At 41.9% G+C, this 19,612-nt stretch overlaps 1 protein-coding gene across 12 annotated transcripts in view; it reads left to right on the top strand.

Moving 5' to 3' along the window:
• The first annotated feature begins 1,738 nt into the window (after positions 1 to 1,738).
• The window catches only part of sbf1 (SET binding factor 1), a 66,509-nt gene continuing 48,635 nt past the window's right edge, over positions 1,739 to 19,612 (top strand). For 11 of the 12 annotated variants that reach the window (XM_083528794.1, XM_083528798.1, XM_083528793.1 and 8 more), the window contains exon 1: positions 1,749 to 2,004. In XM_083528794.1, coding sequence (XP_083384920.1) covers positions 1,764 to 2,004 — 241 coding nt within the window. In that variant the 5' untranslated portion in view covers positions 1,749 to 1,763. Of the gene's footprint in view, positions 2,005 to 19,612 lie in introns of all 12 variants that reach the window. The other variant, XM_083528801.1, reaches the window with a different exon arrangement.

Here is a 19,612-nt window from a genome sequence, read left to right as displayed (position 1 = left end):
CAGCTGTATGCAAGACTTCATTACTGCCAGTACGTTTTCCCAAGGTAATGCTGGAAACTCGATCACGGTGTGTGCATTGTTAGACTGGGAAAGCAAGCACCATTTTTATCCTTCCTTTCTCATCGGCCTGATTAATTTCCTCCTTGTTGATGGAACTTTTAGGACCACTGCACATTGCAGAGAGATCTCTGTTCTTATTTTTTATCCTCCATGAAATTAGACATGCCTTTTCACACCGTTTCTTGTCCTTTTGCTTTTTTTTCACTGCATTTTAGTTCAATCAGTGTTTACTGACTGTGGGATTATTCAGGGTATTAGGTTACAGTTGATTACAGTTGATTGTAGCCTCAGGCTCTGTACTACTGTTCTGACAGATAAAACAAACAGCAAGACGTTGGTGAAAGTAAATGCCTCAGATAAACTCGAATAGTGCTTAATAGCTTTGCAGGGTGCATGCGGAATGTTTGCAACCTTGGCGTGATAAATACATTGGGTCAAAGGACCTTTTACTCAGGAAGTGTTGGAATTTCTCAAAAGTGTCTGACAGACAAGGACGCAAGACTCTGATTCGTGGGATATCCGGGGGGGAGTTTCAGCATTTTCCTCCAATACAGAAGAAGCGAATCTCTCATATGTAAAGCAATCAGGGTTCTTGCTTTGCCTATGTTTCCTTTGAACCAAACCCAAGCATGGCAAAAGTCCCTGCTGCTGCAGGTTTTACAAGAGTGTGTGTGTGTGTGTGTGTGTGTGTGTGTGTGTGTGTGTGTATGTGTGCACGTGTGTGGGACTGCACCCAAAGCAGTGACAGCATATAACAAAGTTTACTCTGGGCACTGCACACTTATGGAACAGTGAAATCTGATACCAGCACCATTTTGAGTAGCTGTATAAAGAGGTATGTTTTATATATATATATATATATATATATATATATATATATATATATATATATATATATATATATATATATATATATATATATATATATATATGCATATATGCCTAGTCTATTACTTCTTACCTATTTTAATTAAAGGACCATACATGTTCGTGTCGTACATGTTCGTATATATATATATATATATATATATATATATATATATATATATATATATAAATCCTTTCAATGGGACAAAAACATGAACACGATAAATAGGGTTTGTCGAGCACTAAATTGTAATGGCTAGACAACTGGGTCAGAGCATCTCCAAAACTGCAGTTTTTGTGAGATGTTCCTGGTCTGCAGTGCTCAGTGTCTATCAAAATTGATTCCAAGGAAGGTAAACTGGCAACAGGGTAATGGGCGACTAAGGCTCATTGATGCACGTGGTGGGCGAAGGCTGGACCGTTTGGTCCGATCCAACAGATGGGCTTCTGTAGCTCAAATTGCTGAAGAAGCTAATGCTGTTAATGGTCGACGGGTCAGAACTGTTTTGGCAGCACAAGGGGACCAACACAACATTAGGGAGGTGTTCATAATGTTATGCCTGATTGGTGTGTGTGTGTGTTTGTGTGTGTGTATATGTATATATGTATGTATATATATATATATATATATATATATATATATATATATATATATATATATATATATATATATATATATATATATATATATACATATATATACACACACACACACACACACACACACACACACACACACACACACACACACACACACACACAGGACTAAAAATATGACTGTGAAGAAGACGTGGACGTCCATTCCTGTCATGCTTCCTGTGAGGGTGTGAGTGCGCATGCGCGCGCGGTGCCGCTGTCAGGGCACGGCTCAGCTACAGTATGGCGGCGAGCTGCTGCTGGAAGGATGCTTCTGTCGGCCAGTCTGCTGCTGCTGCTCGGGCTGTTTCCAGAATGTGAAAGGGAAAATCCACCGCGCACGGAAAGTGGACAATTTTAAGGGGCCTGTAGCCACGGAACTCGAGATGGCCAGGCTTGCGGATTATTTCGTCGTGGTCGGCTACGATCTCGATAAGAGGGGTGAGTAAGAGGGAGGGAGGGAGTAAGTGAGAGGGAGGGAGGCAGGCTGTTTTTTCCTTTCTCGATATGCTAGGCTTTGCTAACTATGTAGCTGTGGCTGGATGCCAAATTGCTCGTTTTATTCCCTGATACAGGGGTGTGTATTATATTAATGCCCCGTCCATAGGGTTTGATCTGTGCTCCCGGTTGAAAAGTGGGGACGGGATTGGGTTTAGCCACGGTGCAGGAGGGAGGAGAAGGCGGCCGGTAGGGACGCACACAGCGGCCCGGGACAGAGCTGCGTCCCGCACGAGCTGATTGATTCCCGTTCGCCTCGTTTCACTCTGGACCGCGGATTCGGAAGGCCTCTGGGGCTCAGACCGGAGAACTTTTTTTTTTTAATTCCGGTGTTCAGTTTTGAAACCACTTTGGGAGACGTTTTTTTTCTCTCAAACGTTTTTAAGGACGATTTGACGCGGCGGAAATGTGCAGCAGCATTGTGACGTCACTAATCCCGGTTTGATCAATATATCGATCAAATTGTATCGTGATCATGAACCCCCCGGTTTTGATTCACTGTGCCTGCTTGCATTATCAGAGTATTTCATTCTAACACACTCAAGTCTGCATTACAGCATAGCATTGTGGACATGATGCTGGATAATAACTCCTCACTTTGGCACTATTTTTATCCTTCATGTCTATGGTGAACCAGTTTCAAGCTTCTTAAAGCCCTTCTCTTTCTCAAACTGAGACAGTCATTATTGCTCAGACGATGATTCGGACCCTGATTCGGTCCACACCCCTTCATTATTAAGCAATAAATCATTCGAACCATCCTCCTGAGATGTAAAAAAGACACCTCGTCTACGCTTGTCTTATTTATAATCCTTGTTTGTGCGTCTCTCTTATTCATGAGTAGTAAAACGAGCGACGTTTAGGCCGTCTCGTCACTCTCCTGTATGAAAGTGTATGGCTTAAGCATGTGGCAGGATGTTTTACGGCTTGGCTTTCCTGTTTCTAGTCGACTGCCTCGTTTCCATCACATCAGCTGCACAGCAGACTTTCTCGAGGGCGTGCATTGACAGTCAAGGTCTCATGAAGACAAAACGCTCCTGATTTCACTTTTGGTTTACTCGGGGGACGTTTTCAGGGGGTTTGCAGCAGCCCTGCAGTACGTAGGCAAAGTAGTTGTTAGGAATTTTTTGTGTGTGTTTGTTTTTCTGTTGTCTTTTGAGTGCTGGATGCTGCTCAAAACCACAAGGGCCGTGCACCAGCAACTAGCAGCATGCACTGATTCTGCTGCTGGAGAGAACACGGCGACCGATCGCGTTTAACGCAAGAGTCTTTGTGTAGGAGTTCGGACGACAAGACATTTGTCACTGTGTGATTTATTTTATTTCCCCATCTGAGTTAATGGTATCATCAGTCATGAGTTTCGTCTGAGACTTTTTGTGTCCACGATTATGTTTCCGGCAACATATAACACCTTCACACAGCAGACCTCAGAAACAACAGATTTAATCCAATACTCATCTAAAGTTTTAGATCTGTATGTATAAAGAAAACCCTTTATCATGAGATGTTAGAGGAGGAGGAGGATTGACAGGATGCTTGAGGTGGTGCACATTCACTGTTCCTATTCTACAGCTTATTATATTGTCCCTCTTCTACTGTACCTTTTTTATTTAATAAAGAATGACGTCTTACTTTTTAGTAACGTTTTATATTTAATGGAACAGTTGTTTTCTTATCACAATCTTTCTGTCTCTCTCTTTTTCTCTCTTTCTCTCCATCTCTCTCTCCATATATATATATATATATATATATATATATATATATATATATATATATATATATATATATATTATAATGTACACACACACACACACCCCAGTTATGATGGTTCGACTTATGATTTTACGATAGGGATGCTACAAAATTGTAAAGATATGTGTTTTTTTGCGTACATGCTCCGTCGTCCACACGCTCGCTGCCACATACAAATATACTGTGAAGTTTATAGAGTATGCAACCGGTAATTGCTCGGATTTGCTTTATTTTTTATAAAATTATTAACAAATTACAGTTTACTACTCCATACTGATCACCATTCAGGCGAGGCCATGCATCTCCATCGCGCGCGCGCGCGCGCGTGTGTGTGTGTGTGTGTGTGTGTGTGTGTGTGTGTGTGTGTGTGTGTATACATACATACACACACACACACACACACACACACACGCGTGATGGAGATGCATGGCCTCACCTACCCAGAACTCTTTAAGAATGGTAATTAGTCATTGGGACTTTGTGCTTTATATATATATATATATATATATATATATATATATATATATATATATATAAAATATAAATGCACAAAGAACCGATGACTTTCCTGTGGCAGAAAACTTACCAGGTCTTAAAAAGCTCGGACACTGGGGACTTATTCCATGAATGTTAAATATTTGAACAGAAACTTGCTTTTAGTCCATTTATTATTAGTTTACGTAGTTATGTGCTAATAGCTGTTACTATGGAAACATAGTAGAACGAGCACACGATATTAATGGTGATAATAAAGATGGAGTTATTTGCATTTCATAGAATCATAGAATGATGTCTAAAGACATGTTTCTTGCTATATTTATGTCCGCTAACAAACCGAGAACTTAGAAAAGCCACGATACTTTTACAAGATGTCACTAAAACGTGAATGTTCTATTTCGTCGCATCCCCCTTCTCGAAGGTGCGCCTCTGACCGTGGACCGAATTACCTAAGCGCTGCTTCATCTGTTTTCTGGCATGTGTGACGTCACAGGAATGTGTCACGCACCGAGGTGATGATCGACGTGCTTGTTTTTCCTGAGAGGAATCATGTGCTTGGCTTGTTAGTCAGAGCTCTGTGTCGCTAACAATCTGCCCGCATGTGTGCCGCGACGAGCCGAATCGGTCCTTATCAGCGTCTCGGCTCACAGACAAAGCGCCATCTAGCAGGGTGGAACGTGTACAAGTAGTGAAACCAAAACATTGTTTGGACCTCCATCCTTTAGTGCAGAATAGGATCCTGTGAGTGAGTGGCTTTCAAACAGGAAGTGAGTGAGTGGGCTCTGGGGAAGCAGAGTTGAGCAAGCCTTCGACATTGTCTGTGTTTAATGCCTGGGTCGTTTCGGGTGGAGACCCAAAAAATGCTTGGAACCGAGCGTGAAAAGCCTTTTGGGGTTCTGTTGTGCTCTCGTCCCACAATGAGCAGCTTCTCCCCCTCTTTCTCCACTCGTCCTTCATAAAGTCTCTGAACAGTCGAGGCCTGAATAATGATAAGGACAATAGTCTTCCCAAGCTTTTATTCTTTCTCCAGGCCACTTCTGCTGCTTCATACAAACCTGAATGCAATGTTTGTATTTCAACCACATTTGTGCTGAACAGGTTTGATCTACATTTCGGTGGCAGAAAAATCTTTTAAAGTTTATTTGGTTAATCGGCTATTTGGCTTTGTGGCGAACTTCAGAACGGTTTCCCAGAGCACACTTCCTCGGACTTTCTTTCAGTGCTCAGTGAATGAACGAGAGAGCTGTGTGGCATGATTATGGAGTTCGTGGTGCGTTGCCATGGCACTCGAGTCTCCATTCTGGCCTGCAGAGGATGAACGGGGCTTTTCGCATCTGCCAGCCGTCTGCTCCATGAATGCGCCTTATTCATGAGGGAGTACAGGGCACTGGACGATGGCCTTGTTCTGAGAAGGGACGCCGCTCTTTCTGTACACACACACACACACACACACACACACACACACACTTTTTTTAAATCTGAAGGTTTACCAAGACCCAGATCTTTTTAAGAACATCATCAGTTATTTTAGGGTCAGTTGCAGGTTTTCATCAGTCGCATTTCCACAGGTGGACCAAAAAAAGGGCAGAGCGAGTGAATTGCTCATGGCCTCAACACTTTCATGGTCTTTCCGGGAATTTAGAGTATGCACTTTCCTTTCTTTTCCCTTCCCCCAGAGCCCTCGGGTGACATGCCGAGAGAGTCCAGTTCTCACCCTTGCACCGCTTTATTGACCGGACTGTGCTGAAATGCTCCCAGCACTTATTTAGTCCTGTGTAGTATCCTGTGACTCTGTCTAGGTCTTATTTATGCCTTTCTAGTCTCTTGTGACTCTGTCTAGATCTTATTCAGTCCTGTGTAGTCTCATGTGGCCCTGTCTAGGTCTTATTTAGTCCTTTGTAGTCTCATGTGACCCTGTCTAGGTCTTATTTAGTCCTGTGTAGTCTTATGTGGCCCTGTCTAGGTCCTATTTAGTCATGTGTAGTCTCATGTGTCTCTGTCTAGATCTTATTCAGTCCTGTGTAGTCTCATGTGACTCTGTCTAGGTCTTATTTAGTCCTGTGTAGTCTCATGTGACTCTGTCTAGGTCTTATTTAGTCCTGTGTAGTCTTATGTGACTCTGTCTAGGTCTTATTTAGTCCTGTGTAGTCTTATGTGACTCTGTCTAGGTCTTATTTAGTCCTGTGTAGTCTTATGTGACTCTGTCTAGGTCTTATTTAGTTCTTTGTAGTCTGATGTGACCCTGTCTAGGTCTTATTTAGTCCTGTGTAGTCTTATGTTACTCTGTCTAGATCTTATTTAGTCCTTTGTAGTCTAATGTGACTCTCTCTAGGTCTTATTTAGTCCTGTGTAGTCTCACGTGACTCTGTCTAGGTCTTATTTAGTCCTGTGTAGTCTCACGTGACTCTGTCTAGGTCTTATTTAGTCCTGTGTAGTCTCACGTGACTCTGTCTAGGTCTTATTTAGTCCTGTGTAGTCTCACGTGACTCTGTCTAGGTCTTATTTAGTCCTGTGTAGTCTCACGTGACTCTGTCTAGGTCTTATTTAGTCCTGTGTAGTCTCACGTGACTCTGTCTAGGTCTTATTTAGTCCTGTGTAGTCTCACGTGACTCTGTCTAGGTCTTATTTAGTCCTGTGTAGTCTCACGTGACTCTGTCTAGGTCTTATTTAGTCCTGTGTAGTCTCACGTGACTCTGTCTAGGTCTTATTTAGTCCTGTGTAGTCTCACGTGACTCTGTCTAGGTCTTATTTAGTCCTGTGTAGTCTCACGTGACTCTGTCTAGGTCTTATTTAGTCCTGTGTAGTCTCACGTGACTCTGTCTAGGTCTTATTTAGTCCTGTGTAGTCTCACGTGACTCTGTCTAGGTCTTATTTAGTCCTGTGTAGTCTCACGTGACTCTGTCTAGGTCTTATTTAGTCCTGTGTAGTCTCACGTGACTCTGTCTAGGTCTTATTTAGTCCTGTGTAGTCTCACGTGACTCTGTCTAGGTCTTATTTAGTCCTGTGTAGTCTCACGTGACTCTGTCTAGGTCTTATTTAGTCCTGTGTAGCCTCTCGTGGTCCTGTCTAGGTCTTATCTAGTCCTGTGTAGTCTCATGCAGTCCAGTGCATGTTTTATGTAGCAATGTGTAGACCTTATTTAGTTCTGTATAAGTCTTTTTCAAGTGTAATGTCATGTAGTCTTGTAGGATCTTATGCAGATCTGTGTAGTCTCATGTAGGTCTTATTTAGTTTTGCGTGGTCTCGTGGTTCTGTCTTGTTTCATGCAGTGTCATAGAGTGCCGTCATGCACATGCATTTGACTTCTTTCTGTAACCGTCCTTCACGTGTTTTCTCTCACGAGATGCCACATTTTCCTCCTGTTAAGGTTTCAAAAAATTTAGAAGCTAAAGCCAAAGTAAACCAGAATGTTTTTCTTAAAAAAAAAAAAACAGAAGATTTTTTTTCTTTTGTCATTCTAAATTAATAAGGAACCAGTAATTATTTCTGTCTATCTGCAATAGGTTAGAAATGTCGAATGTCAGATCTTCAGAGTTTGTGATGGTGTTATTGGAGAGAAAAGAGCAGGAAATTAAGAAAAAAAAAGGCTGTTTAAATACAATAGAATTTAGTTGTAGTATTCATGATTTGATTTGACTCTAGGGTCTCTATAATGTGTCTAGGCTACATTTATATATAATGTATAAGATAATTGAAGTGCGTTGATGCACTCTGCTCTGAGCGAGCACATGAGCACTGATGACGTCACTGCGACCGTGTAGGTGTGTATCAGACCTTATACTTCATGTACACGTAAAACATACTGCACAAGTTTAATTATATACACATTTGTCACATCCTGCTGGTTGCTTTATACCCGTTTCCTCCTGTTCTGTAATGACTTATACAAAAGCTTCTTGAGCAAGTTACAGAGAATCTTTCGCCTGGTTATATAAACTTTCTGCAACGGGGATTGGCACATCTTGTGACTGATCAGGTTTATATAGAGCTGCATTTTTTGGTCAGACAAGTAAATACTCATATCTGATTTATTATCTTTATGGCATATTGACTGACTGATTATGTGGTTGAGTAAGTGACAAAGCAAATGACTTACTGACTGATTGACCCAATGAATGTCTGATTGGCTGTTTGACTGTCTAATTGCTCCAACTGACTGATTGATCCACTGACTGTCTGATTGTTCGGCTGACCGACTGACTGTCCGACTAATTGACTGACTGTCTGAATGACTGTCTGATTGATGGACTGACTGGTTGATTGTCTGACTGTCTGATTGTCTGATATGCCTGACTGACTGATTGACCGACTGACTGTCTGATTGTCCGATCGATTATCTGATAAGCCTGACTGTCTGATTGATGAACTGACTGCTTCAACTGACTGATTCATCCACTGAGTAACTGAACTGATTGTTCGCCTGACCGACTGACTGACTGATTGTCCGATTGACTGACTGATTGTGCGACTGACTGTCTGATTGAAGGACTAACTCTCTGATTGACGGACTGTCTGATTGACGGACTAACTCTCTGATTGACGGACTAACTCTCTGATTGATAGACTGACTGTCTGATTGATGGACTAACTTTCTGATTGACGGACTGCCTGATTGATAGACTGACTGCCCCGACTGACTGTCTGATCGACCAACTGCCTATCTGATCAATAACAGACTGCCTGTCTTATTGATTGACTTCCCTGTCTGATTGTCTGACAGCCTTACTGTTTGAATGACTCACTGTCTGACTGACTGATTGGATGACTGACTTCAAGTGTCTGATTGAATAAGTAGCTTGAGTCATACTGTCGGTCTAATCGAATGTTCGACAGCCTGTCCAGTTGTCTCACTGTCTGACTGACCGTGCTGCTGATTGTGAAAAGTGACTCAGAGCCTGACCGTCTGACGCCTGACCGTCTGACGGATCCACGTGATGCTGTTTATTGGAGAAGTGTTAATATATTTCTGTCTTCTCACATGAAATGATTGTTTCACCACTCAATGAAAATCAGTCATCAGTATTGGTGTCTTGTCCAAACCATCAGGTCTGTTTATAAAAGTGATTTTGGCAGTCCTTGAATCCCGTAGTGTGTGAGACATGCCGTGACGACGATTAATAAGTGCTGACTAGTTTTCTAGCTCCTTGTAATTAAAGCCTCTCCTGTGGGAAAATGTGAGAAAGTAAGCACACACTCACACCTTCACTTGATTTGTCAAGGCGAGGATTGTTGCAAGATGCAAGAAGGAATTTATTTGGACTTTTTCTGAACTCCAGTAAACGGAAATATTGGGTGTTTATAGCTCGTCTATTGTTTTTCCATTTCCTGAGGCTCACCACAGTGCTCAAGCTCGTGGCTCGGTCTCAAACGCTTGAGTTCATTGCACAGGAACTCCTCAGTAGATAATCTCGAAGCATTTTTTTGATTGTATTTTTGGAGCGTAGTCTGATGCGTTTACAGGCTACACCCTTTGACATCATGTGCATTATGTTGGCGTGTGAGGCGGAGCGGACGGATCGAGCGTGTGCTGGCTAGAGGCAAAACCGGCAAGATATAAAACGTGTCCAAGGCGGCATACCTGTTGTGTAATGCAGCCAGACACAGTGGTAAGATAATGATCATGAAGGTCACCTACAGTGGGTTTCAGTGTAGTTCAAATCTACAGTCAACTTCAAGAAAATAATAAGAATATATACAGTACAGTCCAAAAGTTTGGACACACCTTCTCATTCAAAGAGTTTTCTTTATTTTCATGACTATGAAAATTGTAGATTCACACTGAAGGCATCAAAACTATGAATTAACACATGTGGAATTATATACATAACAAAAAAGTGTGAAACAATTGAAAAATGTCATATTTTAGGTTCTTCAAAGTAGCCACCTTTTGCTTTGATTACTGCTTTGCACACTCTTGGCATTCTCTTGATGAGCTTCAAGAGGTAGTCACCTGAAATGGTCTTCCAACAGTCTTGAAGGAGTTCCCCGAGAGATGCTTGGCACTTGTTGGCCCTTTTGCCTTCACTCTGCGGTCCAGCTCACCCCCAAACCATCTCGATTGGGTTCAGGTCCGGTGACTGTGGAGGCCAGGTCATCTGGCGCAGCACCCCATCACTCTCCTCCTTGGTCAAATAGCCCTTGATGCCTTCAGTGTGACTCTTCTTTATTTTCATGACTATGAAAATTGTAAACTCTTTGAATGAGAAGGTGTGTCCAAACTTTTGGTCTGTACTGTAAATATATATATATAAAGTGAGGAAAATAAGTATTTGAACACCCTGCTACTTTGCAAGTTCTCCCACTTAGAAATCATGGAGGGGTGTGAAATTGTCATCGTAGGTGCATGTCCACTGTGAGAGACATAATCTAAAAAAAAAATCCAGAAATCAGAATGTATGATTTTTTTAACTATTTATTTGTATGATACAGCTGCAAATAAGTATTTGAACACCTGAGAAAGTCAATGTTAATATTTGGTACAGTAGCCTTTGTTTGCAATTACAGAGGTCAAACGTTTCCTGTAGTTTTTCCACCAGGTTTGCACACACTGCAGGAGGGATTTTGGCCCACTCCTCCACACAGATCTTCTCTAGATCAGTCAGGTTTCTGGCCTGTCGCTGAGAAACACGGAGTTTGAGCTTCCTCCAAAGATTCTCTATTGGGCTTAGGTCTGGAGACTTGCTAGGCCATGCCAGAACCTTGATATGCTTCTTACAGAGCCACTCCTTGGTTATCCTGATTGTGTGCTTCGGGTCATTGTCATGTTGGAAGACCCAGCCTCGACCCATCTTCAATGCTCTAACTGAGGGAAGGAGGTTGTTCCCCAAAATTTTGCAATACATTGCCCCGGTCATCCTCTCCTTAATACAGTGCAGTCGCCCTGTCCCATGTGCAGAAAAACACCCCCAAAGCATGATGCTACCACCCCCATGCTTCACATTAAACATGCTGGACATGTGCTGGTTTAAGCAGGGGAACCTTCCGTGCCATGCATGATTTCAAACCATGACGTCTTAGTGTATTACCAACAGTAACCTTGGAAACGGTGGTCCCAGCTCTTTTCAGGTCATTGTCCGGCTCCTCCCGTGTAGTTCTGGGCTGATTTCTCACCTTCCTTAGGACTATTGAGACCCACGAGTTAAGATCTTGCATGGAGCCCCAGTCCGAGGGAGATTGACAGTCATGTTTAGCTTCTTCCATTTTCTAATGATTGCTCCAACAGTGGACCTTTTTTTACCAAGCTGCTTGGCAATTTCCCCGTAGCTTTTTCCAGCCTTGTGGAGGTGTACAATTTTGTCTCTAGTGTCTTTGGACAGCTCTTTGGTCTTGGCCATGTTAGTAGTTGGATTCTTACTGATTGTATGGGGTGGACAGGTGTCTTTATGCAGCTAACGACCTCAAACAGGTGCATCTAATTTAGGATAATAAATGTAGTGGAGGTGGACATTTTAAAGGCAGACTAACAGGTCTGCCTAATAGGTGCATGTCCACTGTGAGAGACATAATCTACTAGTTATGTAGATTAGTTATGTAGTATTTGAACACCTGTCTATCAGCTAGAATTCTGACCCTCAAAGGTCAGAATTCTAGCTGATAGACAGGTGTTCAAATACTTATTTGCAGCTGTATCATACAAATAAATAGTTTAAAAATCATATATTGTGATTTCTGGATTTCTTTTTTTAGATTATGTCTCTCACAGTGGTCATGCACCTACGATGACAATTTCAGACCCCTTCATGATATCTAAGTGGGAGAACTTGCAAAATAGCAGGGTGTTCATATACTTATTTTCCTCACTGTATATACAGTATATAAAAAGAACATTGTGCCAGACAGAAGTTGCAGTGTGATCTGAGATATTTTCACACTCCACTTAACCCACTTTGACTTCTGTTTTTCCCTCGTAGAAAGTAATAAAAAAAAAAAAAAAAAAAAAGGTGTGTATGTATTTGTACAGGAAGGATGTGAGTTTGTTAGAATTTTTTTTCCTTTTTTTTTTTTTGCTCAAAGAAAACCCCACTCGCTGTCATTCCGAGCAAGAACGAGATTTCTTTGCCAGATGTACCATGTCTTCTTCTGTACATTCACCCAGAGAGCCAGGGCCAAGCTGGGCATGAACGGGAGACTGATTAGGGGGGTTTGGGGTGGGCGTGGGTAAAAGGATAAGGAGGCAGGTTGTAAGGGGAAACTGATGAGGAAAGGACCATGGATTGTTATGGAGATGACCTATGGAGCAGGATGGAGGAGTGCTGGAGAAACTGATAGGTGGAGATTGGAGCTTCTGATGGACATGTTTGGTGATTGATAATTTGATGGGGATCGGAGGAGGTGATTTTGAGAGATGACGCTGCAGGAGTGATGTGGGAGAAATGCAGGGTTTGGGGCTGGAGGTTTTGCTGTAGGATGATAGGGGGCTAATGGAGATGAGGGAACTGATGAGGAGCGATGGTGGGATAAAAGAGGGAGTTGGAAGACTTGATAAGGAGCAATGAAACGAGTGATGAGGGCCCAAGCATGGAAAAATGGGGCTGATTGGGAGGCTTATTGGGGGTTTAATGGGGGCTGATGAGGATGGTTGGGAGATAGGGTGCTGACAGGAAGCAAGATTTGAGTCTCTGCCTTTGCCAGATGTTTGGAACAGGCTTTGCATTGCTTTCAATCAAGATAAGTGCCGAAGGACTGATCGTAACGTACAGTTCTACAGCAGCACAGAGCGTGTGAGTGAGAGAAATGTAAAATGAAAAGTCACATTCTTTCAGAAATTCACTCGTTCTCCAGAGGCTTATGGATATGCATGTGCCCCTGTAACAGGCTGCTTGTATTTAAGAAGGTTTGAAGTCTTTGTTGGTCAGATTGCGCTTTGTCAGGAGCAAGATTTATGCAAATGTGCTCGATCTGCTACAGTACTGTTTCTATCACAGTTCACAAGGAGGACAGAACAAAGACATAACTTATGCTACATACATCTATATACATTATATGGACTAAAGTATTGGGACTCCTGACTTTTCCAGCCATTTGTGGTACTTGGAGGCATCCAATTGTATAAGATGTTTTTGGATGTTGGAGCATAAAATGATTCCTTCACTTGAAAACCTAATGAAGATCTGCTTTACAATGGGTTGAAATGGAAGATCTCCTGCTATAGAGCTCTGACCTCAACCTTATTAAACATGATGAATATGGCTCACCTACATCAGTACCTGACTTTACTAACAGCCTTGTGTGGGGCACAAATCCCCACAAAATCTAGTGGAACATCTTTCCAGAAAAGTAAAAGGAATTGCAACAGCCTCTCTAGGTGAGGTGAGGTGAGGTGAGGTGAGGTGGTCTGGGGTGCAGTCAGCATTCCATTTCATCCCAAAGGTGTTCAGTAGGTTTGAGGTCAGAGCTCTATAGCAGATCTTCCACTCCAACCCATTCAAAGCATATCTTCATGGAGTTTGCTTTGTGCACAGGGGACATTGTGATGCTGGAACAGGTTTTTCTCCTAGTTCTAATGAGGAGAACATTTCATGCTACAGCATCCAGAGACGCCTGATACAATTGTGTGCCTTCAGATAACAGTTTGGGAAAGAACCACATATGGCTGGGAAAGTCAGGTGTCCCAATACTTTTCATAAAAAAAAAATAAATAAATAAAAATAGCATGAAGTATCTGCTGATGAGCACCAAAAAAAAAAACCCTACCTCCCCACAGCCATCCTCAGCATCACTCGTTCTAATGAGCGGCTCTAAATCTGCAGTTCTATATCCTGATTTATTTAAATGAGTTTGTTGTCAGTGATTAGACTAGAAGATTGGGTTCCATCTTCTCTCCAGCGCCATCACACCGCTATCCAACCTGTAAATATTTGGCATCGTTCCAGCATTAGCCAAGACCTATTTGCATAACCCGAGCGACGGATCGAGATTTCCCAGTATCTCTGATCATCAGGAAGTTTCGTCCAACCGAGCGCGGCGCTTCAGGACTCTTGTGCGCCGAGACGGCGAGTATTACGCATCACATCTGGTCACTACTTTCCCTTCCATGGCCATGATGATGAATCAGAAAAGTTTTAGTCTGAAACCACACCTGCCCAGATGTACTAGTTCCTCTTCCTTTCTGTGTTCATGTGAGTTTTAAATGAGAGGCTGTATAGCTTAAAAAAAAAAATAGTAACGGCCTTTGAGGTGAGCGGGGAAAAACCCTGCGGGAATAGGAACAGTCGCAGCGTCTGCATCGCGCTCTAGTTTTGCTCACATGCATGGTTTCAGTCACATGGTTAGAGTTCATTTTGTACAATACAGTTACATCGGTACAATCGTGCATGGCAGGTATTAAGGCAATCATCTCCTGAGTTGCGTTTTTTTCACAGGTTCAAGCCCAGAAATGATGATGTTACAAACTTTAAATGAATGCAGTGCTAATTTCGAACCAACTACCTGCATGTCTTCCCCCACCACATCCATAAACCTCCTCTTTGGCCTTCCTCTTCTCCTCCTTCCTGGCGGCTCCATCCTCAGCATTCTTCTCCCGATATACCCCATGTCCCTCCTCTGCACATGTCCAAACCATTTCCAAAATGTCCAACATGTGCTGTCCCTTTTAATAAACCCATTTCTAATCCTGCCCATCCTCATCACTTCCAACGAAAACCTCAACATCTTCAGCTCCACCTCCTGTCTTTTACTCAAAGCCACTGTCTCTAAACCATACAACATCTCAGGTCTCACCACAGTCCTATAAACTTACCCTTTCACTCTCACAGATACTCTTCTATCACAAATCACTCCTGCTATCACTCTTCTTCACCCACTCCACCCTTCCTGCACTCTTTTCTTCACTTCACTAACACACTCTCCATTACTTTGCACTGTTGATCCCAGGTACCTGAATTTATCCACCTTCTCCACTTCTTCTCCCTGCAACTGCACCACTCCACTGCCCTCCCTCTCATTCACACACATGTACTCTGTCTTACTCCTACTGACTCTCATTCCCCTTCTCTCCAGCGTGCACCTCCACCTCCTCTCAACCTGCTCCCTACTCTTACCACAAATCACAATATCAACCTGTCCATCACCACTGCAAACAGGAAAGTCAGGAAACAGGAAAATAATTACCAAGATTGACCTTTTTTTTATCATTATTTTGGGTACAGAATTAAATAAATGATGTGTATTATGGTGTATAATCTCCAACACTGGTAGGGTTGTGAAATCGTGTGCAAGATAGCATCATCCTGTTGTGCCGATGAATGACGTTTTAATATTTTTGCTCATGGACTTAGAAAGGATCAGCGTCCAACCCGGGATTCTGAACTGGGGATCGCTGCAATGATGCGTCCTTGAAGCGAGAAAAGTGGGTGTGGCCAGATTATATTGGCTCTAGATGCAAGTCAGTAGTATCAATATTAGTAAATTTTTCTTTATTAATTTCAAATTAAAAAAGTATTGAAGGCTTGCAAGGTTCTGGTCAAGACCTTGTGCTCCTGTCATTTTATGCCATCTCTCTTTTTAATAATTGGAGATACGAAAGTCTTCTGGGAAGATTTGATGGAGATTTGTGCTACAAGACAAGAGTGTTAGTAAATCAGGTCCTGATGTAGGTGGGGTGAGGAGGCCTGGGGTGCAGTCAGTATTCGCATTAATCTCAAATGCTGGATTTGTGAACGGGGGAATTTTCAAACTGGAGCAGCTTTGGGTCTCCTAGGTTAAATGAAGGGTAAATGTATTGCTGCTACATCCAAAGACGTCCAATACAATTGTGTTCCTTTAACTTTTTGGGAAAATTTTGGGGGAGGAGCCACATATGACTGGAAAAGTCAGGTGTCCTAATACTTTAGTCCGTATCTTGCATTATGCAGCAATTTTTTTTTTTTTTTTTTTTTACACACTACGGCTTATTGTTCTCGTTCTCGAAGTGACCGACATCATGGTTTTGAACACATTGAATCCTAGTGGTTATCTGTAGTGGGAAACGTGCTGCTCGAGATCTAAACCCCACCTCTAAACACCTGATTAAAACCTCGATGGACTTTCTGATAGCTTTATGTTCCTCATTGGCGTTCTCACCTGAAAGACCTTGTGACCCCGCTCTCCGTAATGACGTAGTTACACGAATCATCTCCCTGCAGTTTCACTTCAGCTACAGCGCTCTGCGGTCCGAGTCTCTCTCAGATCTCTGTCGGGGCGGAAACGTTCCTCCGATTTTCGCACGACTCGCACCGGACCCCAGCAGACTCTCTTTAACCCCTTATTTCACGACCTTTATTCAGCTACTGGACGGGAACTGCAAACCATCAAATTGCTTTTTTTTTATTACAGTTTATTATTACACAGTTTATTATTATTACGTTCAGGAACATTAACAGTTTACATTATTTAAAACAATTTTTAAGGAAATGCCTGCTTGGTTACATAATATATTATACATTTTTTTTTACTAAAAATAAAATACAAAAATAAAATACAAAAAATCGAATCAATGCAATACGTTTTTTAAATATATTGATTGAATAATGAATTAAATTGGTACAAATTAAATTGATTGAATACAATTAAATAAATGGAAAAATGTAATTAAATAGTTTACATTTGTTCGACCCCATTTACATAATACAGATGTTTGTTTTTTACATTTAATATTTAATATTTTAAAGATATGACTGCAAACAAACTTGAACAGGACCGTGACTTAAAACCAGAGGTGGATGCTGGATTTTGGTTGCCCTTTATGTGTTTCTCAGCACGATTTCACTACAGATGCCCTCAATGTCAAATAGTTTGGTGGATCAAGGGGTAAAAATCCTCTTGTCTCAGGGGCTAATAGAGTAAAAATTCTCATCCGAATCTGCCTCATCATCCAAAATGAGGTCGAACCAGTCGTTTTCGGCTTCTGTGAACTCTGAGATTTAGCCTGCAGGTTATTTGTCTTTGTGATTGTGTGTGTGTGTGTGTGTGTGTGTGTGTGTGTGTGTGTGTGAGAACCATTTAAATGCTTTATGCTTCAGCGGGAATCTTAAGAGCATCCAGGCTTCCTGCCAGCTCAGCAGCGATATGTGGGAGTCGAAGCCTTTCTCAAATGGAAAGAAAACGAAAGCTCGTGTCTCCGAGTTCTGCTGGGAAACGGCTCTGATTCTTGGATTGATTGGCGAGAGACGGAAAAAGAAAAAATGAGAGGAAGGAGACGAGTGCTGAATGAGAGGGCAGCCCATTTAAGTGCTGGTGCAGCATTCAGCACTGTTCCTCTACTTGAGTCATTTCTCCGAAATGAAAAAAAAAGATGAACGAAGCAAGAAAAAGAGCGTGAGATTGAAACTTTCCTGTCCAGCAGCAGCTCATGTTCATCTACAGATAACCCAAGTCATGACCTGACCCCTACCCCTACCACACCCCCACCTCTACCCGTGTCTACAGGTCCAATGCACTTAGCGAAATCACCTCACATGTTTCCACCTGCAAAACTGCTGCTCACTAGATGGTTTTTGTTTTTAGTAATATCTCTTGGGTATAAAACGGTTTTAATACGATTTCTACATTTCGGCCTGCGTTCACAGAAGCGAGTGTGATCCGTGTCACTGACCCAGCACTGGGACGGAGTGGAATTTCCTGCCTGTGAGCTCTGGCTCGAACCCAGAGATACTTCTTACTCTAGCAGATTTCTTCACTTTTTTTTTTTTTTTTTTTTTTTTTTTTTTTTTTAATAAAGCACCGAGCTTTATCTCCTTGCACATGAATCATCTTAGATTCGGGAGCAATCAAGCTTTTAACCTCACAGCCATTGATATCGGAGCGTTTATTTATTTTTGGCCCTGTTCCAGACTTTCCGGACTTTCCGTTGCAACAAACTACCGTTATAAAATCAACTTCTTACCGCACAGGGTGTGAGTTTTCGCTTCGGGTTGCAGACACGCTCGTTATTCCCGTGCATCCGGCAGCAGAAATGGAGGGAATTTCAGAGTTTGTGGTCATGGATTACAAAAATGAGTGTGATTAATGCTGTGACTGTTGTAGCGAGATTTTTCCAGACAGAACAAGATTTCCAGATCAGTCGCACAGCTTTTAAAAATGAAGCACATGGTGATGAATTTGTCAAATATAAATTGAAATGGGAAGTTCTGTAGGAACATTATTAAATGTGAGAACTTCAAATGAGTAGCGCTGCTGAAGAATGACTCAGCGTTCTTCTAATAACAGAGTTTATGCTTGGTTTTTTGTATTTATTTCCGCAAACTTTTTAACCCATCCTTCTAATAGTACTGATACTTCTGTTTAGGGCTGAAACGATTCCTCGAGTAATTCTAAAATAAAACTTAGTTTAGTTTATTCAAACACACACAGAGCACTGTGTTTCCCCAACTGAGTATCTCAAATAATTAGAAATACTGCATTTCCCCACGGACCATTATTACCGACGCACCACCCGCTCAACAAAGGAGCGCACTGGACAGGTAACAGAAAAGACACTGCAGAATGAAAAATGGAGGAACGGAGAGAAAACAGTGAGGGGTGAGGAGAAGATTCAGGCCAAAAAAAAAGCCAGAAAGTTTCCAAACTTTAAGTTTCCAATACTAATACTACTAATACTTCTAACACTACTACTACTTATATTAATACTTCTAAAACCGTATTTTCCAGACTATAAGCGTCTACTTTTTTCCCACGCTTTGAACCCCCCACGGCTTAAACAATGAAGCGGCTAATTTATGGATTTTTCCTGGGTTTTTCCTGGTTTCACAAACTTCAAGCCAAAAAAACTGAGCCCCATAACATTAGACCAATGAAATTGCCGAACGGGTTCAGGTGAATCAATGAAACTCTTTATGTTAAACCAGATGCCGCAGCACATCATAAATATGGATGATGTTCCTCTGACGTTTGACCTGCCGCTCACTCGGACTGTCTACAGGAAATGCGAATCATTCGTCACGCTGAAAACAACCGGGCATGAAAAAACGCACTTCACCTGTGTTCTGAGCTGCACGCCATCGGGAGAAAAGCTTCACCGATGGTGATTTTTTAAACGCACAACGATGCCAAAAGAAAAACTTTCGAGAGAAATAGTTGTGAAAGGAAGGAGGAAGACGGTGAACAATGACTTTCTTGGTAGGCTACTGTTTAGATACAATCCGTGTAACAGACACTGTCTTTCGTTAAAGCCTGTGTAAAGTTAGTTTCAGTGTAGACACCTGCGGCTTATAGACAGGTGCGGCTTATTTATGTTCAAAATAAAAAATTTTTGTCAAATTCAGTGGGTGCAGCTTATATTTGGGTGCGTTTAATAGTCCGGAAATTACAGTACTTCTACTACTTA

This window comes from Silurus aristotelis, assembly GCF_946808225.1.
Source record: "Silurus aristotelis genome assembly, chromosome: 24".
Classification (NCBI taxonomy): domain Eukaryota; kingdom Metazoa; phylum Chordata; class Actinopteri; order Siluriformes; family Siluridae; genus Silurus; species Silurus aristotelis.
This window is presented reverse-complemented; position numbering and strand designations above follow the sequence as displayed.